Source organism: Callithrix jacchus, chromosome 15 (genome assembly GCF_049354715.1).
Source record: "Callithrix jacchus isolate 240 chromosome 15, calJac240_pri, whole genome shotgun sequence".
NCBI lineage: Eukaryota > Metazoa > Chordata > Mammalia > Primates > Cebidae > Callithrix > Callithrix jacchus.
Window position 1 is genome coordinate 11,903,435 of NC_133516.1, and position 23,766 is coordinate 11,927,200.

Consider the following 23,766-nt stretch of genomic DNA (forward strand, 5'->3'; position numbering starts at 1 on the left):
CACTTCTCCGCCTGGAGAAAGCCAGCCCCTCGGTCACTAGGCGAGCAGGAGCCTAAAAACACCTGAGGACCCTGAATCCCTGTCTTCCCGGGGGTCTGCGGCTGCCGCGCTCCACGCCCAGGCCTCGCTGGGACCGCGGGCTGCGGGAGCTCAGGAGCACAGCCCAGAGGCGCGAGGTCTGGCCGCCCCCGCCCCCACCGCGCTGCGGACTCCCCGTCGGGAACCTCGCAAAGCCTTAGTTTCTTCTGCCATAATACCCACTGCCGGGGGTGTGTGTGTGTGTTTTGAGACAGAGTCTCCCTCTGTCTCCCAGGTTGAAGTGCAATGGCGCCATCTCTCCACCTCCCAGGTTCAAGCGATTCTTCTGCCTCAGCCTCCCAAGTGACTGGGACTACAGGCACCTGCCACCACACCCAGCTAATTTTTTTATTTTTATTAAAGTAGAGATGGGGTTTCACCATGTTGGCCAGGCTGGTCTTGAACTCTTGACCTCAGGTGATCCGCCCACCTCAGCCTCCCAAGGAGCTGGGATTATAGGCGTGAACCATTGTGCTTGGCCCCAGGTAGTTTTACAAACCAGAAATTCCGGGAACAGGAAACACTCAATATCTTCATTCATTCATTCATTCATTCTCATTCATTCATTGAGTCAGGTCTCACTCTATCACCCAGGTTGGAGTGCAGTGGCTTGATCTCGGCTCCTTGCAACTTCAACCTCCTGGCCTCAAGCGATTCTCTCACCTCAGCCTCCGGAGTAGCTGGGACCACAGGTGTGTGCCACCATGCCCAGCTATTTTATTTTATGTAGAGAGGAGGTCTTGCTGTGTTGCCCAGGCTGGTCTCCAGTTCCTGACCTCAAAGGATCCTCCTGATTTAGCCAGTCATTAGGATTACAGGCGTGAGCCAGGGCCCAAGGCTCAATATCGTTGACAGGCAACCTTTTAATGTCTATTGGACTATCTGTCCGGGCTTGAGTCCCAGTGGGGAATACACATTCAGGCAGTATATTAGGAGATGCTCCTTAACACTAGATTGAGGGCTTTCAGCCTAGTCTCAAGTCATTTTCTGAAAAATAACTTTGACTACAACTACTGTATCTTACTACGTTGCTCCAAACACTCTAATTAAGTAAACTTAACCAAAGCTTGTAGTGTGTTTCAGAATGAATTTTTATAGTCAAAGGTGAAGGTTAACCTGTGCCAATCAACCTAATCTCAGTAACTACCTGCTTTCTGATCTGGGAGTCAGTTTATTCAAAACACAATAATTAAGTAGGTAGATACTGTGTGCCAGGCACTCTTATTTCAGTTAAGCTCCATAGGCACTCTACGTGGACACCGTTATCACTGCTGCCCCATGTCGCAGATGGAGAAACTAACCAGAGAGAAGAAAGTTGCCAGAGTCAGTTAGATAATAAATACAGAAATGGGGCCATGAAGCCCATCTGCCTGGAGAGTCTTGGATTTTAAGCACTATGCCTTACTACTGAAGAGGTGTTTGTGACTAGAATATGCTTTTAAGTTGCTTACTGCCTCGTTGAGAGAAATTAATATACAACAATATGGAGAAAGTGATTGATGAGTTATTTGCTGCTGAGAGCCACCCTCAATGAGGAATGGGATATTCAAAGGAGATGACTTCGTGGTGGTTGGCTCTCCAGTCTTGTTCTTCTTCAGCATTGTTTTGGCTATTCTAAGTTCTCTGCATTTCCATATTAATTTTAGAATCATTAGGCCGGGCGCTGTGGCTCATGCCTGTAATTCCAGCACTTTGGGAGGCTGAAATGGGAGGAGCCCAGTAGTTTGACACCAGCTTAGGCAATATGAGACCGTGTCTCTAAAAAACAAACTAACTAAAATATTAGTGGGGAGTGTTGGCAAGTGCCTGTAGGCCCAGATACTCAAGAGGCTGAAGTGGAAGAATCACTTGAGCCAGGATTTGAGGCTGCAGTGAGCCGTGATCACGCCACTGCACTCCAGACTCTGACACAGAGCAAAACCCTGTGTCAAAACAAATAAAAGAAATTCAGCACTGGGTGTGGAGGCTCAAGCCCATAATCCTAGCACTTTGGGAGGCTGAGGTGGGCAAATTGCCAGAGCTCAGGAGTTTGAAACCAGCCTGGGCAACACGATGAAACACCATCTCTACTAAAATACACAATTTAGTTAGGCATGATGGTGTGTGTCTGTAGTTCCAGCTACTCAGGAGGCTGAGCCATAAGAATTGCTTGAACCCAGGAGGCGGAGGTTGTAGTGAGCTGAGATTATGCCACTGCACTCCAGCTCGAGTGACAGAGTGACTCTGTCTCAAAAAAAAATACAACAAAAGCTACACAAGAAATTAATGAGAATGGTTATCTCCCTATAAATCTTTCTACATTAGTTTGATTTTTGATCCATATGAGTGCATTTCTGAGTCAAAAAACAAACAAAAATGTCACATTTAAGAGTATAAATGGTGGCTGGGCATGGAGGTTCTCACCTGTAGTCCAAGCAATTTGTGAGGCCGAGGCAGGTGGATCACTTGAAGCTAGGAACTCAAGACCAGCCTGGCCGACATGGCGAAACTCCATCTCTCCAAAAAATACAAAACTCAGCTGGGTGTGGTGGTGCACACCTGTAATCCCAGCTAAAGGCGTGCACAGTGTGGTGGCTGAGGCAGGAGAATCACTTAAACCCGGGAGGTGGAGGGTGCCGGGAGGCGAGTTTGCGCCACTGTACTCCAGCCTGAGAGACAGAGCGAGACACTGTCCCCACCCACCACAACACTGTAAATGTGAAAATGGAAAACAAGAAATTGGAGACAGTGAGTGGAAACACCACTTTAGACAGGCTCTCAGGAAGAATGTCAGGGCCTGAGATGTCCCAGATCCAACTCCACCCCCACAGCCACGTAACATTTGTTGAAAGTGAGGCAGAGAGAGGTCAGAAGACTTGCTGGGGACAAGTGGGGCAGGGCTGGCTCTTCAGAACCAGGAGCACCTCCCAGAGCCATACTTTCTGTCTGCCCCAAGCAGGGAGCCTTGTCTGTCCAGAAGACAGGCTGAGAGGAATGCCAAATGTGGGTGAAGGGGAGGAAGGCAGCAAAACACACTGCCATGTGTGTACCTATGCAGATGTCTTGCATGTTCTGCACATGAACCCCAAAACCTAAAATGCAATAAAAAGACAAAAAAATAAATCAGGTTCAGAGATACTGGTGCTATTAATAATAAAAAAAAATCTAACTTGGTGTATGGCATGCCCAATAAATATTATTCTCTTTCTCCTAAAAAAAAAAAAAAAAAAAAGAAAGGCTGAGAGGCCACCATTGTCTAGGGACTTGCCCAAGTCATGCCTCAAGCCCGCAGGCAGGCATCTTTCACCTGCAAAACCCCATTGTCCAGATGAAGACCTGCCACTCGGAGAGGCAAGCCCAGCTCTAGCCCAGGGGATGAGGAGGCCCGCGGCTCAGAGCTCTGGGTCAGGTCTCATTCCTCACTTGGATCTGACCCATAGCAAGTCATGCAGCCTCAGCATTAGTCTCCTCATCCGTGAGTGTAGATACCTCCCCTACCAAGGCTGGCCTGGGCATTACATGAAATGGTGGAGAGCCGGGCACAGTGGCTGGCCTGGGTAAGCAGCTGTTATGACTGCCAACATCGTTGCTACAGGCCTCTGCCTGTCTGCTCTGAGTGAGGTGGTCTGGGTGACTGCTGGCAGCAAGTCCTGCCCACCTGACCCCTCTTGGTCTCTGGGGCCTCGGGCAAGAAGTCAGCTGAGGTTGCCCCTTCTCTGGTAGGTTCCAGGTCCTGCCTCCCTCTCAGGGTTTCTGACCTCTGTGCAGGCACAGAGCGGGTGTCAGGCTACTAGTCTCTCATTTATTGATTCTTTAAATATTAGCTGTGCATTAGTTGTGCATGTGTTATGTGCCAAGCACTATGCAGGGCACTCAGGGTTGGCAGAGTGGAGTGAAAGCCAACCTGATCTCTGCTCTCATGAAGTTCCCTGCGTTGTAGGGGACACAGACTTTGTTTTCTGTTTTTGTTTTTTGAGACAGGGTCTTGTTCCGTCGCTTAGGCTGGAGTGCAGTAACATAATCACAGCTCACTGCAGCCTTGAGCTCTCAGGCTCACGCAATCCTCCCACCTCAGCTGCCCAAGCAGCTGAGACCACAGGTGTGTGCCACCACACCTGGCTATTGCTTTCAGTTTTTCTAGAGACAGGGTCCCATTAAGTTGCCCAGGCTGGTCTTGAACGCCTTGCCCCCAAGCACTACTCCTGCCTCAGCCTACCAGTGTTGGGATTACAGGTATGAACCACCATGCCTATCCTGGATGCAGGCTTTAAACAAAGAGTCACACCAATAAGAAGAGCTGTGAAGGTCAGGGCATGACCCCAGATGGGTGAACACTGCATTGGAGGTCCAGGAAGATTCTCCTGACAAGGTAACCCTGAACCAAGATAAGGATAAGAGGGAGCTGATCACATGGAAGAGGGAACAGTATTGCTGGCAAGTGGAACAGCATGTGCAAATGCCAGGTAGTAAGAGGGGCTTCAGGGACAGTCTATGGCTACAGCAGAGTGATTGAGGGCATGTGAAATGAGAGGTGTCCAGGGTGGCAGGCAGGGACTAGCCCAATCAAACATAAAAGGGATGGGACTTTGGTCACTGTTCCACATTTCCAGATGTTTACTGTGTGCCAGGCTTGGTGCTAAATGCTTTTCTGAAGTATCACACTAGATTCTCACATAAGTAGGACAGCAACTGTTCTTCACATTTTATAGATGAAGGGCTTGATCTCAGGTTAGATCCCTCAGCGGAGAGCCCACAGTGAGGAAGCAATGGGACCTGTGACGGCAAGGCCTGTGTTCAGAACTGCCAGGCCACACAGAACTCAACTCACTACAACCTCCTGAAGTGGGTGTGATTATTCTTCCCACTTTGCAGAGGAGGACATGGGCCCACAGAGCTTGTAGGTGGAGTTGAGCCTGGGCAGTCTGGCTCCAGAGTGTCCACGGTCTCAACCACTGGCTCACATGGCTTCTTAGGAAGCAGGAGAAAAGGCAGCTCAGGCCACCATGTGAAAAGAGTGGAGCGGGGACAGTGGTGTGGCTGGGACCATGCTGTGATGGAGTCCAGTGGGCACATTCAGGATGAGGTAAAACATGCTGGCCCTGGTGAGGGGCTAGATGGGGCTGGGATGAGGGGGGAGCCAGGTGAACTTGGGGTTGGGTTGGTGCAGCTGGAGGGTGCACAGAGTGTCTCTGAGGTGAGGCTGGGTGGGGTGGGAAGGCCATGTTTGGTCTGGGACACGGAGCGTTTGGATGGCTATGGGACAGTGCAGTGGAGAGTCAAAAAGGCTGCTCGGACCCAGGTCTGGTGAGACGGAGGCTGGAGGTGGGGTGAGCTGTCTAGGAGAAGGACAGAGTGGGAAGCAGAGGCTCTCGACTTGGCTTTCTTGCTTGCCAAAGGAGGGTTCTGGAACAAAAAACTGGAATCTAAGCTGGAGAGGAAGAAAGATGGAGAATGAGAGAATGCACAAGCATGGGACAGAATAATATGCATTTCTTTGTCTCCTTTGTACCTGAGTCTTCTAAAGCTGCAGGCAGATGACCCCTGGGAGGCTGCAGGGATGCCAGCTGGGAGCTGAGTGCAGCTCTGCTGCCTGGGCATGGCCTGGGTGAGGGTGCAGACCCCTGCCTGTGATTGCCAGGGAGCATGAGTGATGAGAACAAGGTGGCTGACAGGGTGAGGCCCAAGCCTGGAGCCCGCCCCAGTTGGGGGAGGGGTCTGGGACCTTTGAGGGGGTCTTAGGGAGCTTCCCAGCCCTAAGGGCACCACGAACTACACTTCACACTGACCTGGGCATACACAGTTGCATGATCTCTCACTCAGTCTCACATGCAAATGTAGACCATACAACCATCCTGCCCACAGATCCAGAAAGCCCAGGACACAACAGAGCTGTAGTGCCTGCCTGACCCCCACGCACAACAGACCTAGCCCAGGAACATGCCCAGTGGCAGGAGCCACTCACCCGAGCCCTCACTGCCTGAGGACCCCCCAGCCTCTGGCCTCGTTTGTCCCCTTTTGTCAGCCAGCCAGGGGGACAGAACAGGCCTGGATCTAACCCAAGGCCCACACTCAGCCTGACACTGTGTGAACTCAAGGCCTTCCCCACCTCACCCAGGGCCAGAGCCCTTGCCTGTAAAGTGGAAGTGGGAATGGCCACCACCCAGGTAGAAACCCTCACTTAGGGCCTCATGGCCAGGCATCAGGGCTGTTGGGAGAGGGGCCAAGGAGCCCTTGCCTGTCTTGGTATCCCACCATCACTAGGAGGGGGCTGCATGGGCATCACACCCCTCACAGATGAACAAAGTGAGGCAGCGAAGGGCCTCGAGGTGAGTTGGGGCAAGGCCCCAGCTCTGCTGCTGCTCCTGCAGTCTGAGATGGGAGGGTAGCTAGTGGCCAACCCCAAGGACTCTAGGCTAGGGACCCCTTATCTGGGTCCCGTGGCCTGCTCCTAGCCTGCATGCTGCCTCATGGGGGTCCTCTGGCTGGCCCAGGAGCACAATCAGCCCAGCAGAGCAGCTCGGTGTTATGGGGAAGGGAGGCCCGGCCCACCAGGTCAACCGCCTGGGGCCCCAGCCACATGTATATTTAATGATGTCTATTATTCCTGTTTTGTCTCTGGAAAGGACTGAGCAGCTGACAGCGGAGCTGCAAACAGCCCAGAACCTGGGCCTGGGCCTGCTCCATACTCCAGCTGGGCCTGAGGACCCCTGGAGCTCTCTACCTCTCCTGACAGCCTCACAGAACCTGCTGCATCCCTCCAAAAAGGCACACCTCCTCCAGGAAGCCTTCGCTGCTGCTCACAGGTCTTACATCTGGGCTCTGCATTCAAAAACTGTTCAACCTGCACCACCTTCCAAGGGACAGTAGAATACCGTGAGGGGCCAGCACTGTCCCTGGCACATTGTAGGTACTCAATGAGCCCCTGCCAGCCCCTCTGCTCCTGGCTTCTGAGGCAACAGGAAATGGTCAGCCACCTTGTTCTCATGGGGGAGCCTTCCTGCCACCCAGATGGTCACAAAGGCCTCCTGGGATACTGCCCACCTTGGCAGCCAGGCCCCTCTGGAGGGGCCAGTCTGGGCGTGACACCCATGACCAGCTCCCTGGGCAGAGCCTGCCCGTGCCTGGATGAGGGACCCTGCATTCTCCTTGCCACCCATGGCCTGGGGCTGCCCTGGGGATCCAGGCTCCACCCTCTTAAACTCCCAGGCCCACTGCTACCTTCAATGCTTGAGCTGTGCCCACCAGACTCAACCTGGCTACTGTTCAGCAAGGTTACAAAGTGTTCTCAGTCTGGACAGGAATGGTTTCCAATCCTTTATTTCAGAAAGGAGAGCCAGAAGAATTGGGGACTTAGAAAACAGATTCTAAACTCAAAAGTCCCTGGCCCAGGTGTGTAGACCCATGGTCTGGGGGTTTTTTGTTGCGCAGGGGCTGCCCTGGGAGGGTCAAAAAGACGGAGGCACTTTAGGACACCCCTTAGGCTGTGGAAGGTGTCAGCTGGTCCTTTGAATCCACTAAGCTCTGCTTCCAATCCTGGAGAGCCTTGAGTGGAGGACCCAAGGTGTTTGTGTATCCCAGTAGGACCGATGCCCCCAGGGAGATGAGACAGGTAGGCGAAAGGCCTCGCAGGCGCCATTACTTCTTCACGATCTGGATGACCTCCTCATGCTCCGTGGTGTGGGTCAGACCCACCTGCTGTGGATTGTACTTGGTGATGGTTCCCTGGGTGAGGAATGGGGGCAGAGGGGTCACCTCAGCCTGCACTGGCCAAGGGCAAGGCCACGAAAGATATCCCCGGGGTGTGTGTTCTGAGGGTGAATGCCTCCAGTGCTTCTTGGTAGGGATGAAGGTCACAGGGGTCCCAGAGGTCATGTGAAATTGGAAAGAGACCCTGGAGGGGCAGCCAGCATTTGCCCTGAGTGTGGACCTCTGGTTGCCACACTGATGGTGGGACAGTGGAGGGCGGCAGGGAAGGGACTCTGCAATTGTGCGATGCGGCTCCTCCCCCTACATGCCCACAAGACTTCTAGGCCCCAGTGGGAGACAAAACGCCTCAGCCCAGTGTCCCGGGGGCAGAGGCGGGGGCAGAGGCGGCGCCAGGCCTGCAGGTCCACTTCCCTGACAGAGATGGGAAGGTCGCTGATTCGGGCCTGCAAATGGGTCTTACATTTTACTCAGCTTGCCACTTGGGAGTGTCTGAAGGGATTCAGGAGGGTAATCGTGAGTCTTCTTGGCTCCTCCTGCTGTGATCTCAAGCCTAGGTCTTAGAGAGATGGGACTTTGCGTGGCCTCATTTGTTCAACACCTCCAGGGTGGCACCCAGAGACCTGGGGCTGGGCTTTCAGAAGGAATGAATGCATGAGACCAGATTGCAAGCCCAGCCACCACTATCATAAGGGGCTAGAGGAACAGTGTCTCTTGCTTCCATGATACAGATCCCAAGAAGAAATCAGCTTGAGGAAAACAACACCTGAAAAAGCAACAGCCCAGAAGCACAGCCATGTGACCCAACACTTGGCCACCACCGGTGCCTGCAGGGTCATGTTCAGGTGACAGAATTCTGGACAGAGAAAGGCAGCCTCGTGCTCCCTGAGCCAATAGCACCTCCTCTGGGGCCTGTGCATGCCTGCTCCCCTATCTGGGATGCTCCCCACCCCAACTCCTCACTGCCAGACCTGCTAGTTCTACAAGCCAGCTCAGGTGGCCTCCTTGAAACCTGTCCTGACTTCTGTGTTGAGCCAGCGCCACTCCCCACTCCTTGGATGATGCCTGAACGGCATGGGAGCAGGGTTACTGGCATCTATGCACTACAGGCAGTGTGCTGAGTGCCCTACATGCTGGACTTCATCCAACGTGTCTTCCTGACGACCCAGGGGGGCAGGCAGCACATCCCACCTCAAAGGAGAGGTTGGAGGCACAGCACATGGCTAGGAAGCGGTACTGCAGACGCAGCCTCAGACTGTCCAACTCCAGAGCCTGAGTGTCATCATCTGAGATTGAGACCAGCAGAGCCCACCCCTGGCCCAGGGCACCTCAGGCAGAACAGCGCTCCAAGGGGCATACAGAGCTCCCGCCCCTTGTTAGGGCAGGTCTTGTCAACTCACCACGTGCTCCACTGAGGCCCCTTTCCGGAGGATGATGGCATCTGTGAAGTCCGGCCTCTCTGCAGGGCGAGATGGGGAGAGCGTCAACCACACACGAAAACCCACACTGCCACCTCATGATTCTGCCCGAGGGAAGAGATGGCTGCAGAGGCCCTTTCAGTCTCCTTGCCTTGGCCTAACGTCCCCAATATCCAGCACGCCCTCCGCATATATCCCTGTGCCATCTTCTACAACACTTACTTGAACACAGTGACTCAAAATAAATCAAAGTCCAGGATCACACTGCCTGCCATCCATCTGCTGTGACAGCACTGACAGAGACAAGGATCTAGACTCAACGGGCAGGACCCAAAGGGGTGTTGGAGTCTCGTGAGGGAAACTAGCTCGCTCCTTGCTGCCAAGGTCAGGGTTGATGCAAAGTGCTCCGAATTCAGCAGCTGGGACCCCAGGGCATATGTGTGTGTGCAGCAATCAGGAGGATGGGTGGGGGTCAGACATGGGGAGGGCTCTTGTGGATTCAGGTCACTAATGCTCCTGCGGTGGGGTCTGTCACTGTGAGGAAAGGTCAGGATGGCACTAACTGCTGCAGCCAGTGAGGACCATGAGGTAGCCTTGCCCCACCAGGGCACCTTCAAAACCAGCAGTGCCCAGTGCTGAGAAGGGAAAAGAGCTGAGATGTGTCTAAATAAGCCAGGCCACAGCTGGTGCCGGGATCTCTGGGCACCTCCCACAGGCCTGGCAGCCTTTTAGGGAGGATGAAGCTCAGCCTGTTTCTCAGCTACATGCAGTGTAACTCACATCCTCTCTTCCTGGTGTAGATGCAGGTCAGGACCAAGTACTCCCAAAGCATCTCCACCAGGTAGTCCACGTTCAGCTTCATGCCACAGCTGCAGAGAGGGAGGCGGCCAGTCAGGCAGGGGCCCCTGTGAGTTCAGAGGCTGGGTCTCCACTTCTTACTATTGGAGGGGACAATTTCCACTGGCCAGCATGGGCACCAAGGCCAGCTGGCTCGCCAGTGCCCACAGGGAAACAAGCCCATTACTCTTGATGGCAGCTTGACGTTTCTGCTGCCAGTGCCTCTGGACACCAATCATGGTCACAGTCAACCAGGGTCAGCATCTCTCCTGGGGGCTGGCAAGACCGTCCTCTGTGGAGGGTTGTAGCTTGTGTCTGATGAAGGGCTGCCATGGGGAGATGGCTGCGGGCTGTGATGGGACCAAGGGCAAAGGCTGGGACCCAGAGCTCACTCCTTGCAGAGGAGCTAGAAATTGCCAGGAAGTCCAGTAGGGACTTCAGCATGAAGAGAACTGAGGCTCTGGAGGCACCAGGTCTAGGGTGGACCGTGGCTTAATCGTTTGCAGTGTGACCCTGAGCTGTGTCCTAACCTCTGTAAAGCTGTTCTACACACAAGCAGGTAAAGCGGTAGAGCTGTCGGCCCTGAGGATGGCAGCCCTTCTAAGCCCTGGGACACAGCAAAAAAAAAAGAGGAGCTGAGGCTGTGCTATGGGACGGACACTGCTCTTTGTGATGGCAACAACAATCATGAAATGGTCCTTGTACTCAGGCCAGGACCCTCAACCACCATTGGCACTGTCCAGCCTCTTGGTCCCTGAGCTCTCTGTACTGTCGGCTGAGCTTCACTGTGAAGCTGCAGAGTGCCGGCTTGAAGCCAGGAAACCAGAAAAGGGAAGCACCTGAATCAGTCTGCCCCAGGGAGGAACCTGCCAGGTGGTGCTAGCAAGTGAACAAACAGCCAGTGTCGGTGGTATCCCTGGGACCCACCCTGCAAAGGAGGGCAGGAATTAGGTGACCAGAGCCTGAGAACATTAGTTCCTTTTCCCCCATTTGAGCTGTGATCAGACAGAGGGCCTGAGCTTTCGGGCCTATAAAGGCTGCCAGGGGCTGGGGAGGAACTGAGTCCCCAGAGGTTGCTGCAAGGAAAATTCAAAAGTTGAGCCCATAGACATGGCAGAGAGGAGCTGGGCCCCGAAACACCTACCTGAAGATGTTCTGGGCCCAGAGAGGATACCAGCAGGCAAATGCTGGGCCCGGGAGGGCCGTCGGGAGGCAACAGCTTGGCCCCATGGGGCCACAGGAAGGCTGGGGGTGGGGCCTGTGGATACAGGCTGCCACAGGCAGGAGCTGGGCCTAAGCAGAGGCCACGGTGATGCCACAAGCTGGGCCTGGAGGGTCCAATGAAAGGCAGAGGCTGGGCCCGGTATGGGCCTGGCGCAGGCAGAAGCTGGGCCTGGGGAGGCCGGGCACGGAAAGGAAGCTTTGGGCCTGGACAGGACACCGGGAGGCAGGAGCTGGCCCGGGAGAGTCTGATAGGCAAGCTGGGCTGAGGAAGACCCCTGCGAGGGAGCGCCTGGGCCTAGACTCAAGGCAAGAGTGAGACGAGAGCTGGGTCCGGAGAGGTTTGCCACAGGCATGAGCTGGGCCCCAATGAGCCACTGTGAGGGAAGCGCTGGGCTCCAATGAGCCACTGTAAGGAAAGCACTGGGCTCCAATGAGCCACTGTGAGGGAAGCGCTGGGCTCCAATGAGCCACTGTAAAAACAGCACTGGGCTCCAATGAGCCACTGTAAGAAAAGCACTGGGCTCCAACGAGCCACTGTGAGGGAAGTGCTGGGCTCCAATGAGCCACTGTGAGGAAAATGCTGGGCTCCAATGAGCCACTGTGAGGAAAGTGCTGGGCTCCAATGAGCCACTGTGAGGAAAGTGCTGGGCTCCAATGAGCCACTGTGAGGAAAGTGCTGGGCTCCAATGAGCCACTGTGAGGGAAGCGCTGGGCCTGTGGACGCAGCCAGAATGCAGGCAGGCAGGATCTTCATCTGGGGAAGCCATCAGCAGGCAGCAGCTGGTGCTGGGGAGGCTGCAGAGAGTCCAGAGCTGGGCCAAAAGGGGCCAATGTCAGGTGGTAGCAGGGCCTGTCAAGGCCACCGCGAGGCAGAACGGAGGCCCAGAAAGCCCCACTTGAGAAAGCTTCAGGCCTACAGAAGGTCGCTGGAAGCTGATCAGGAGCCGAGCAAAAACCAGCTGCCAGGAGGCACGACGTGGTCCAGTAGATGAGGCCAGGTGGAGAATCTGGGCCTGGGGAGGCCGCCACAAGGGAGGCATAGGCTGGACCTCCCAGAGGCTGAGGGGAGGTAGAAGCTGGGCCCCAGGGGGCCGTTGGGAGGCAGCAGCTGGCCCTGGAGGCACCCATGTGAGGATGTTTTCCACCCATGGAAAGGAGATGCCATGAGGGCAGGAACTGGGCCTGGAGAGGCTGACTTCAGGATTCGATGCTTGGGCCTCCCAAGGCCAGCAGGAGGAGGCAGCAGGAGCCGGGCCTGCAGAAGCTGACTCTGGAACGTCTAGGGCCTGGAGATGCCCTCGGAGGGCAGGAGCCAAGCCTGGAGAGGCCACTTGTGAGGCATGAGCCAGGTGGGCCTGGAGAGCCTGAGTCAAGTCTGAGCTTTTGGGCCTACAAACGCCATCGGGAGCTGGGCAAGAGCTGAGTCCACAGAGGTTGCTGTGAGGCAAATTCGGAAGTTGGGCCCATAGATGCTGCCGAGAGGAGGTGCTGGGCCCCGAGAGGCCTACCTGAAGACGTTCTAAGCCCAGAGAGGATGCCACCAGGCAAACGCTGGGCCCGGGAGTGCCACCGAGCCTGTGGATACAGGTTGCCGCAGAGGCAGGAGCTGAGCCTGAGCAGAGGCCACTGTGATGCCACAAGCTGGGCCTGGAGGGTCCACTGAAAAATGGAGACTGGGCCCAGAATGTCCTGGTGCAGGCAGAAGCTTTGGGCCTCCTGAATAGGCCTGGCTCGGATAAGAAGCTTTGGGCCTGAACAGGCCACCGTGAGGCAGAAGCTGGCCCAGGAGAGACCGTGATAGGCAAGCTGGGCTGAAGAAGGGCACTGTGAGGGAGGACCTGGGCCTAGACTCGAGGCAAGTGTGAGGTGAGAGTTGGGTCCGGAGAGGTTTGCCACAGGCACAAGCTGGGCCCCAACGGGCCAGTGTGAGGGAGGCACGGGGCCTGTGGATGCAGGTAGGCAAGACCTTGGCCTGCGGAAGCAGCCAGCAGGCAGCAGCTGGGGCTGGGGAGGCTGCGGGGACTCCAGAGCTCGGCCCTGAGGCCCAGTCCTGCTTTGTCCTCCCGCTGGCCTCGGGAGGCCCAAGCATTGGGTCATGAAGTCCGCGTCTGCAGGTCCAGCTCCTGCCCTCCCGGCGGCACCCCCCAACGTGGGTACAATACATCATCACGTGGTCCCCTCCGAGGCTAGGTCCTGCATCCCAGTGGCCCCACGGGGCCCAGGTCCTGTTCCCATCAGGCAGTCACTCCAGGAGGCCCAGCCTGTGCCTCCCTACTGGCAGCCTCACCAGGCCTGAACCTTCTCCTGGCCACATCAACCGGCCCAAGTTTTGAGCCAGGCAGCCTCTTTTGGCTCGGCCTTTCATCTGTCAACCCGAAACTTCCTCAGGTGGGGCCTTCTAGGTGTCTCTTCTGTTGAGGCCACTGGGAGGCAGAAGGGACGCCCGAAAGGTGCCACCTGAGGAAGCTTTGGGCCGACAGATGAAAGGCCTCCAGGAGATGGCCAGGAGCCGAGCCAAAAGACGCTGCTGCGGACCAGGCGCAGTGGCTCACGCCTGCAATCCCAGCACTTTGGGAGGCCGAGACGGGTGGATCACGAGGTCAGGAGATCGAGACCATCCTGGTCAACGTGGTGAAACCCTGTCTCAACTAAAAGTACAAAAAATTAACTGGGCATGGTAGTGTGTGCCTGTAATCCCAGCTGCTCAGGAGGCTGAGGCAGGAGAATTGCCTGAACCCAGGAGGCAGACATTGTGGTAAACCGAGATTGTGCCATTGCACTCCAGCCTGGGCAATAAGAGCAAAACTCCACCTCAAAAAAAAAAAAAAATTAGCTGGGCATGGTGGTGCGTGCCTGTAATCCCAGCTATTCAGGAGGCTGAGGAAGGAGAATTGCCTGAACCCAAAAGGCGGAGGTTGTGGTGAGCCGAGATCACGCCATTTTACTCCAGCCTGGGTAACAAGAGCGACAATAGGTCTCAAAAAAAAAAAAATACAAAAAATTAGCTGGGCATGGTGGTGCATGCCTGTAATCCCAGCTACTGAGGAGGCTGAGGCAGGAGAATTGCCTGAACCCAGGAGGCAGACATTGCAGTGAACCGAGATCGTGCCATTGCACTCCAGCCTGGGCAACAAGAGCAAAACTCCATCTCAAAAAAATAAAAAAAAAAAAATTAGCTGGGCACGGTGGCACGTGCCTGTAATCCCAGCTACTCAGGAGGCTGAGGAAGGAGAATTGCCTGAACCCAAAAGGCGGAGGTTCTGGTGAGCCGAGATCACACCATTCTACTCCAGCCTGGGTAACGAGAGCAAAAATAGGTCTCAAAAAAAAAAAAAAAATTAGCTGGGCATGGTGGTGCATGCCTGTAATCCCAGCTACTCAGGAGGCTGAGGCAGGAGAACTGCCTAAACCCAAGAGGCAAAAGTTGAGGTGAGCCGAGATCAGGTCACTGCACTCGCGCCTGGGTAACAAGAGAAAAACTCCATCTCAAAAAAAAAAAAAAAAAAAAAAAGAGGCTGCCAGGGGCAAAACTTGGGCCCGTAGACAAGGCCAAGAGGAGGATCCAGGCCTGGAGAGGCCGCCAGTACAGAGGCAGAGGATGGGGCTCCAGGAGAGGCTGATGGGAGGCAGGAGCTAAGCCCAGGGGGCCTTTGGGAAGCATGAGCTGGCCCTAGAAGGGCCCATGTGACAATGTTTTGCACCCATGGGGAGGAGATGCCAGGAGAACTGGAGCTGGGCCTGGAGAGGCCGAATTGAGAACCCAATGCTTGAGCCTGCAGAATCCAACAGGAGGAGTCTGGACCCGGGCCTGGAGAAGCCGACTCTGGGACATCTGGGGCCTATGGGAACCCTGGCTGGGCAGAAGCTGAGCCTGGAGGCCAGCGTGAGGCATGACCTGGGTAGTCTTGGAGAGCCTGAGTCGAGGGCCTGAGCTTTCAGGCCTACAAAGGCCTCCGGGAGCTGGGGAGGAGCCGCGTCCACAGAGGTTGCTGCGAGGCGAGAATGGAAGATTGGCCCTTAGAAGCCGCCGGAAGGAGGGCCGGGGCCCCAAGAGGCTGACCTGAAGACACTCTGGACAAGGAGACGATGCCAGGAGGCCAATGCTGGGCATGGAAGGGCGGCCTGGGGGCACCAGTTTGGCCCAAGGGAGCTACCGGGAGGCTACAAGCTGGGCCTGTGAAGACAGGCTGCCACAGAGGCAGGAGCTGGGCTGAGCGGAGGCCACAATGAAGCCACAAGCTGGGTCTGGAGGGTCCACTGAGAGGTGGAGGCTGGGCCTGGAGGGGCCTAGCACAGGCAAAAGCCAGGCCTGGATAGGCGGGGCCCAGAGAGGAAGCTTCAGGCCTGGACAAGCCACTGGGAGGCAGGAGCTGGCGGAGAGTTTATGAGAGGTGAGCTGGGCCAAGAGAGGCCGGTGCGAGGGAGGGCCTGTGTCCAGACTCAAGGCCAGCACCAAGTGAGAGCTGGCTCGAGACGTCCGGCAAAGGCATGACTTGAGCCTCAACTGGCCAGTGTGAGGGAGGCGCTGGGCCTGTGGATGCAGCCGGGATGCAGGCAGGCAGGCAGGCAGGCAGGATCTTGGCCTGCGGAAGCAGCCAGCAGGCAGCAGCTGGGGCTGGGGAGGCTGGGGGGACTCCAAAGCTCGGCCCTGAGGCCCAGTCCTGCTTTGTCCTCCCACTGGCCTTGGGAGGCCCAATCATTGGGTCATGAAGCCTGCGTCTGCAGGTCCAGCTCCTGCCCTTCCGGCGGCACCCCCCAACGTGGGCACAATACATCATCACATGGTCCCCTCCGGGGCTAGCTCCGGCATCCCAGTGGCCCCTGGAACCCAGGTCCTGATTCCCATCAGGCGGCCTCTCCAGGAGCCCCAGCCTCTGCCTCCCTACTGGCAGCCACACCAGGCCTAGCACCTCCTCCTGGCCACATCTACCGGCCCAAGTTTTGCCCCTGGCAGCCTCTTTTGGCTCGACTCCTGGCCAGCTCCCAGAGGCCTTTCGTCTGTTGGCCCAAAGCTTCCTCAGGTAGGGCCTTCCGGTCGTCCCTTCTGCCTCCCAGTGGCCTCAACAGAAGGGACACTGAGGAAGCTTTGGGCCGACAGACAAAAGGCCTCCGGGCGCTGGCCAGGAGCCGAGCCAAAAGACGCTGCTGGGGACCAGGCACAGTAGCTCACGCCTGTAATCCCAACACGTTGGGAGGCCGAGGCGGGTGGATCATGAGGTCAGGAAATTGAGACCATCCTGGTCAACATGGTGAAACCCCATCTCTACTATAAATACAAAAAATTAGCTGGGCATGGTGGTGCGTGCCTGTCATCCCAGCTACTCAGCAGGCTGAGGCAGGAGAATTGCCTGAACCGAGAAGGGAGAGGTTGCAGTGAGCCGAGATCGTGCCACTGCACTCCAGCCTGGGCAGCAAGAGCAAAACTCCATCTCAAAAAGAAAAGAAACAATTAGTTGGCCACGGTGGTGCGTGCCTGTAATCCCAGTTACTCAGCAGGCTGAGGCAGGAGAATTGCCTGAACCCAGGAGGCGGAGGTTGCGGTGAGCCGAGATCCCGCCATTGCACTCCAGCCTGGACAATAGCAAAACTCTGTCTCAAAAAAAAAAAAAAAAAAAAAAAATAGCTGGTTACGGTGGCGGGTGCCTGTAATCCCAGCGACTCAGGAGGCTGACGCAGGAGAATTGCCTGAACCCAGGAGGCAGAGGTTGCCGTGAGCCTAGATTGCACCATTCTACTCCAGCCTGGGTAACAAGAGCGAAACTCTGTCTCAAAAAGAAAAAGAAATTAGCTGGGTATGGTGGCGTGTGCCTGTAACTCCAGCTACTCAGGAGGCTGAGGCAGGAGAATTGCCTAAACCCAAAAGGCGGAGGTTGAGGTGAACGGAGATCACGTCATTGTACCCACACCTGGGAAACAAGAGCAAAACTCCATCTCTTTAAAAAAAAAAAAAAAAAAAGAGGCTGCCGGGAGCAAAACTTGGGCCCGGAGACGTGGCCAGGAGGAGGATCCAGGCCTTGAGAGGCCGCCAGTACCGAGGCAGATGCTAGGCCTTCAGGAGAGGCTGACGGGAGGCAGGAGCTAAGCCCAGGGCGCCTTTGGGAAGCATGAGCTGGCCCTAGAAGAATCCACATGATGACGTTTGCACCCATGGGGAGGAGACACCAGCAGAACTGGAGCTGGGCCTGCAGAGGCCAAATTAAGAACCCAATGCTTAGGCCTGCAGAAGCCATTAGGAGGAGTCCAAAACCGGGCCTGAAGAAGCCGACTCTGGGACATCTGGGGCCTATAGGAACCCTGGGTGGGCAAAACCTGAGCCTGGAGAGGCCAGCATGAGGCATGAGCTGGGTAGTCCTGGAAAGCCTGAGTCGAGGGCCTGAGCTTTTGGTCCTACAAAGGCCTCCAGGAGCTAGGGAGGAGCCGAGCAACAGAGGTTGCTGCGAGGCGAGAACAAAAGGTTGGCCCTAAGAAGCTGCCAGAAGGAGGGGCTGGGACCAAAGAGGCTGACGTTCTGGACAAGGAGAGGATGCCAGAAGGCCACCGCTAGGCACAGGGCCGCCTGGGGGCACCGGTTTGGCCCGAGGGGGCCACCTGGAGGCCAGGAGCTGGGCCTGTGGAGACAGGCTGCCACAGAGGCAGGAGCTGGGCTGAGCGCAGACCACGATGAGGCCATAAGCTGGGTCTGGAGGGTCCACTGTTAGGTGGAGGCTGGGCCCAGAGGGGCCTAGCGTAGGCAGGAGCCAGGCCTGGAGAGGCTGGGCCCGGAGAGGAAGCTTCGGGCCTGGACAGGCCGCTGGGAGGCAGGAGCTGGCCGGAGAGTTTATGAGAGGCGAGCTGGGCCGAGAAAGGTCGGTGCGAGGGAGGACCTGGGCTCAGACTCAAGGCGAGCACCAGGTGAGATCTGGGTCCAGAGACATGTGCTAGAGGCCAAGCTGGGCCTCAACTGGCCAGTGTGAGGGAGGCGTTGGGTTTGTGGACGAAGTCGGGAGGTAGGCAGGATCTAGGCCTGGGGAAGCGGCCGGCACACAGTGGATGGTGCTGGGGGTGCTGTAGGGAGGCCAGAAGTGGGCATGGAGAGGCCGATGTCAGGATGTAGCTGGGCCTGTCTAGGCCACCGGGATGCAGAAGGGACACCCCGAAATCCCCGAGGAAGCTTCGGGCCGACAGACGAGAGGCCGTCGGGAGCTGGCCAGGCGCCGAGCCAAAAGAGGCCGCCAGGGGGCAAAACATTGGCAGATAGACGCAGCCAGGATGACGATCCGGGTGTGTGGGGGCCGGCAGTAGGGAGGCAGAGGCTGGGCCTCCCGAAGAGGCTGACAGAAGGCAGGAGCTGTGTCCCAGGTGGCCGTTGGGAGGCAGGAGCTTGCCCTGGAGGAGCCCATGTTGGGGGGCTGCCGGGAAGGCAGAAGCTGGGCCTGCAGAGATAAACTTCAGGAACCAATGCTTGGGCCTCCCGAGGCCAGCATGATGAGGCAGCAGGAGCCGGGCCAGCAGAAGCCGACTCGGGAACGTCTGAGGCCTGGAGATGCCCTGGGAGGGCAGGAGCCGAGCCTGGAGAGGCCAGTGTGAGACATGAGCTGGGAGGGCCTGGAGAGCCTGAGCTTTCGGGCCTATAAAGGACACCAGAAGCTGGGGAGGAACCGAGTCCCCAGAGGTTGCTGTGAGGCAAATTCAAAAGTTGAGCCCGTAGACACAGCTGAGAGGAGGAGCTGGGCCCCAAAAGCTGGGCCTACCTGAAGACGTTCTGGGCCCAGAGAGGATGCCAGCAGGCCAATGCTGGGCATGGGAGGGCCCACTTCAGGAAGTTCTGCGCGTGGAGACGCTGCCAAAAAGTAAAAGCTTGATCAGAATGGCCATTGTGATGCATGAGCTTCACCTAGACAGGCCATTAGGAGGCAGTAGCTGGGCCTGCAGATGCTGCCGAAAGGCAGAAGCTTGGCCTGGGGGCACTGTGGTGAGGCACACGCTTGGCCTGGGGTGTCTGCTGTGAGGCAGAGTTTAAGCCTATTGGGGCCGACTGGAAGCAGGAGTTGGACCTGGAATGGCAGATTTGAGAAATCTCTCAGTCCGGAGAGGCCACAGAGATACAGGAACTGGGCCTCAAGAGGCTGCCGAAAGGCATGAGCTGTACCTAAAGAGTCCAGTGTGAGACAGAAGCTGCGCCTGAAGAGGGTGACTAGAAGACATTTTGGCCTGGACAGCCTGTCAGGGGACAGATGCTGGGTCTGGAGAGGCCACTGTGACCTGGTCCTAATGAGGTTAGAGTGAGGCAACACCTGGGCTTCTCAAGGCTACCAGGAGGCAAGCAGAAACCTGTTCAAGGAATACCTGTGAGGCAAAAGCTAGGCCTGCAGAGGCCACTGGGAGGAAAGAGCTGGGCCTGTCCAGGTCATCGGAAGGCTCAAAGTGGGCCTGAAGAGCTTGACTTGAGGCAGTTGGATCACGAGGGCAGAAGATCGAGACCATCCTGGTCAACATGGTGAAACTCCATCTCTACTAAAAATACAAAAAAGAACTGATGTCAGAGAAGTAAGAACATGACAGTGTGTGTTGAAGTACTTGTAAAACATTGTTTCTTTGCCTTTGTAAAATATGTGTCTACTAAAAGTTCTTGCTTTCAAAAGAATATGTGGGAATAAATCATTAGAATGTATTCTTCTGTTTTTTACTTTTATCTTCCTGCCACAGGCTTACTTTAGAAAATTTTATTTCCTTAGAAAATTGAACAAGTGCTCGTTGTGGTGGATCATGCCTCTAGGATGGGAGGCAGGGATGGAAAAGTCACTAGAGGCCAGGAGTTTGACACCAGCCTGACCAACAAAGTGAGATCCAATGTGTATGAAAACATTTAAAAATTAACCAGGTGTCATCATGTATAGCTACTAAGGAGGCAGAGGCAGGAGGATCCTTAGCTCAGGAGTGCAAGCCTGCAGTGACCTGTGATTGCACCACTGTACTCCAGCCTAGGTGACAGAGTGAGACCCCATATCCTAAAACAAAAAAGAAAACAAAATAGATCACATAGCAAGTTGTATGTGGCTTACTCTGTATATTTCTAAACTGGAAGTTCTCAGAGTAATGCTGCTAAATCTTTTGGGGTCTAGCATCCCATTACATTTTTTAACTTTATGTAAGATTTCTAAGACTTTTTCTTTACATAAATAATTACATTAAAGTTAAAAATAAAACAAACTTTTAAAAATATTATTTATTACGTATTAATAATAAAAACATTACATGTTATTATAACTAATACAAAACAAACATTCTAAAATATTTTATTCATTACCTATTAATAATAAAACTCGTTGGGCGACATGGCTCATGCCTATAACCCCAGCACTTTGGGAGGCCGAGGTGGGTGGATCACCTGAGGTCAAGAGTTTGAGACTAGCCCTCCAACATGCTGAAACCCTGTCTCTACTAAAAAATACAAAATTAGCCAGGTGTGGTGGCAGGCACCTGTAATCCCAGCTACTTGAGAGACAGAGGCAGGAGAACTGCTTACACCCGGGAGGCAGAGTTTGCAGTGAGTGAAGATCATGCCATTGCACTCTAGCCTAGGTAACAAGAGCAAAACTCCATCTTAAACAATAATAAAATTATTAAGTAGTAATATAAGTAATCCTTTTGTTTCTTTGAGACAGAGTCTCGCTCTTTCCCGAAGGCTGGAATGAAACATGTAATCTCGGTTCAGTGCAATCTCTGCCCCACCTCCCGGTTCAAAGGATTCTCCTGTCTCAGCCTCTGAAGTAGCTTGGATTACAGGCACCTGCCACCATGCCTGGCTAATCTTTGTTTTTTTGTCTTTTCTTTTTTTTTTTGACAGAGTTTTGCTCTTGTTACCCAGGCTGGAGTGCAATGGCGCCTTCTCGGCTCACCGCAACCTCGCCTCCTGGGTTCAGGCAGTTCTGCCTCAGCCTCCTGAGCAACTGGGATTACAGGCACGTGCCACCATACCCAGCTAATTTTTTGTATTTTTAGTAGAGACAGGGTTTCACCTTGTTGACCAGGATGGTCACGATCTTTTGACCCTGTGATCCATCCGCCTCGGCCTCCCAAAGTAATCTTTGTTTTTTAGTAGACATACGGTTTTGCCATGTTGGCAAAGCTGGTCTTGAACTCCTGACTTCACGTGATCCACCCACCTCCTTCTCCCAAAGTGTTGGGAATGCAGGCCTAAGTCACTGCACCCGGACCGATTAACATATTTTTTAAAACACTGATTAGTCAGGCAACAACACTGGGCAGGGGTCTCCTCATTCCCAGTGATAAAAACCCCACTGCATGGCTCCAGGGTTGCAAGGGCTGCAGAGCCAAAAGGCTCTGATTTGAGATTTCATCACTTTATTTGTATTGTGAGACAAGGTCCCGCTTTGCCACCCAGGCTGGAGTGCCGTTGTGCACTTATAGATCACTGCAGCCTCAGTGTCCTGGGCTCAAGCCATCTTCCTGCCTCTGCTCCCCAGTGCTGGTACTACAGTTGAGTGCCACCATACCTGGCTAATTTCTCAGCCTCCTGAGTAGCTGAGACTACAAGTACACATCACCATGCCTAGCTACATTTATTTTATTAAATTTTGAAAAATATTTTTGTAGCGAGGAGGTCTTGCTATGTTGCCCAGGCTGGTCTTGAACTTCTGTCCTGAAAAGATACTCCCATCTCTGCTTCCCAAACATCTGGGACTACAGGCATGAGCCACTGCATTGAGCCTGAAGAGATTTCTTTAATCTAGCATCCCATATTTGGTAACACTGGGAAAGGCAGTAGAGTTTTTAAAAATTACTTAATAATTCAATAACAATCAAACTCAACCTCGACCCCTGCCTTCTCTCACACCCCACATCCAGTCTGTCAGGAAATCCTGTTCACTGTCTTCACCATGTACTGAAGATCCCCACCCAGCAACTCCCTGGACTCTCCCCCTACTCTCCTCTGACCATCTCTCACCAACACCATGACCCTGGTCAGGACCACTATCATCTTCCACCTGGATGTTACCACAGTTTGACCCCCATGCTTCCATCCAAATCTTCCCACAGTCTTTCTCAACTCAGCAGCCAGAGAATGCTTTCATATCAGGAGACAGATCATGTCACCTCTCTGCTCAGAACCCTCCCACAGTTCCCATCTCATAGTAAAAGCCAAAGCCCCAGCAATAACCTCCCAGGGCTTACACCATCTATACTGATCCCCACACAGCAACTCCATGGCCTCCTCCGCTAATCCTCTCCCCGTCTCCTGCTCCACTGGCCTCCTTCCAGAGACTCAGATGCTTTATTCTGTTGTTTCTGCCCACAATGCTCCTCCTTCAGGACCTCGGCCAGCTCCTTCCCCTCCAAGTCTGCTCAATTTTCAGTTCGGAGGCCACCCCTGACCTTTCTATTTAACATTGCAATCTGTCCCCATTCCCGTTTTTTTTTTTTTTTTTTAAAAACAAGATCTCACTCTATCACCAAGGCTGGAGCGGAGTGGTGCAATCACAGCTCGCTGCAACCTCGAATTCCTAGGCTCAACTGATCCTCCCACCTCAAGACTCCCTAGTAGCTGGAACGACAGGTGCATGCCATCGTGCCTGGCTAATTTGTTTTATTTTGAAATGGAGTTTCACTCTTCTTGCCCAAGCTGGAGTGCAATGGTGCAATCCCAGCTCACTGCAACCTCCGCCTCCCAGGTTCAAGTGATTCCTCAGCCTCAGCCTCCCAAGTAGCTGGGATCACAGGTGTGTGCCACTATGCCTGGCTAATTTTTGTATTTTTAGTAGAGATGGGGGTTTGTCATGTTGGCCAGGCTGGTCTCAAACTCCTGACCTCAGGTGATCCTTGGCCTCCCAAAGTGTTAGGATTACAGGAGTGAGCCACCACACCCGGTCCTTTTAATGTTTTGTAGAGACAGGGTCTCACTATGTTGCCCAGGCTGACCTTGGACTCCTGGCCTCAAGTGATCCTCCTGCCGGGATTCCTAAAGTGCTGGGATTACCAACATCAGCCACGATGCTTGGCGTCATGTTTATTTCCTCTTGCTGCTGCCACAAACTACCCTACAATAGTCCCTTAAAATACCACAAATCTACCAACTTACACTTCTGGGAATCAGAAGCCCAAATTAGGTCTATTAAGGCTAAAGTTAAGGTGTCAGCAGGGCTGCATTCCCTCTGGAGGCTCTAAAGTGTTCCCTTGGCTTTTCCAGCTTCTAGAAGCCACCCCCATTCCTTGGATCGTGGCCCTTAACTCCATCTTCAAAGCAAGAAGTGAAACATCTGCAAATCTGCCTCTCTAACTCTGCTTCCACCAACACATCTCCTGCTCCAATTCTCACTCTTCTAACCTCTTTCTTTTATAAGGATCTTTGTGACTGCTGGGCATGGTGGATCCCACCCATTACCCCAACACTTTGGGAAGTCAAGGCAGGAGGAACATTTAAGGCCTGGAGTTTGAAACTAGCCTGGAAAACAGAGTGAGATCCCACCTCTATGAAAGCATAAAAATCATTATCAGCCCGACATGGTGGTGTGCGCCTGCAGTCCCA

At 54.5% G+C, this 23,766-nt stretch overlaps 3 protein-coding genes across 105 annotated transcripts in view; 1 reads left to right on the forward strand and 2 right to left on the reverse strand.

Annotated features, from left to right (window-relative positions):
- LOC144576556 (uncharacterized) overlaps positions 1–23,766 on the reverse strand; it is a 537,019-nt gene that overhangs the window by 484,356 nt on the left and 28,897 nt on the right. The gene's annotated exons all lie outside the window — the stretch shown is intronic.
- LOC108590407 (uncharacterized) overlaps positions 1–23,766 on the forward strand; it is a 105,923-nt gene that overhangs the window by 30,717 nt on the left and 51,440 nt on the right. The window lies entirely within an intron of this gene.
- LOC103790484 (uncharacterized) overlaps positions 7,348–23,766 on the reverse strand; it is a 135,925-nt gene continuing 119,506 nt past the window's right edge. For 41 of the 45 annotated variants that reach the window (XM_078350288.1, XM_078350279.1, XM_078350270.1 and 38 more), the window contains 3 exons: positions 11,161–19,733; positions 9,162–9,220; positions 7,358–7,779 (listed from right to left, as the gene is read on the reverse strand). In XM_078350288.1, the coding sequence (XP_078206414.1) occupies positions 7,693–7,779; positions 9,162–9,220; positions 11,161–12,007 (993 nt within the window). In that variant the 5' untranslated portion in view covers positions 12,008–19,733 and the 3' untranslated portion in view covers positions 7,358–7,692. Of the gene's footprint in view, positions 7,780–8,224; positions 8,321–9,161; positions 9,221–9,959; positions 10,049–11,160; positions 19,734–23,766 lie in introns of all 45 variants that reach the window. The other 4 variants (XM_078350297.1, XM_078350274.1, XR_013527080.1 and 1 more) reach the window with 3 other exon arrangements.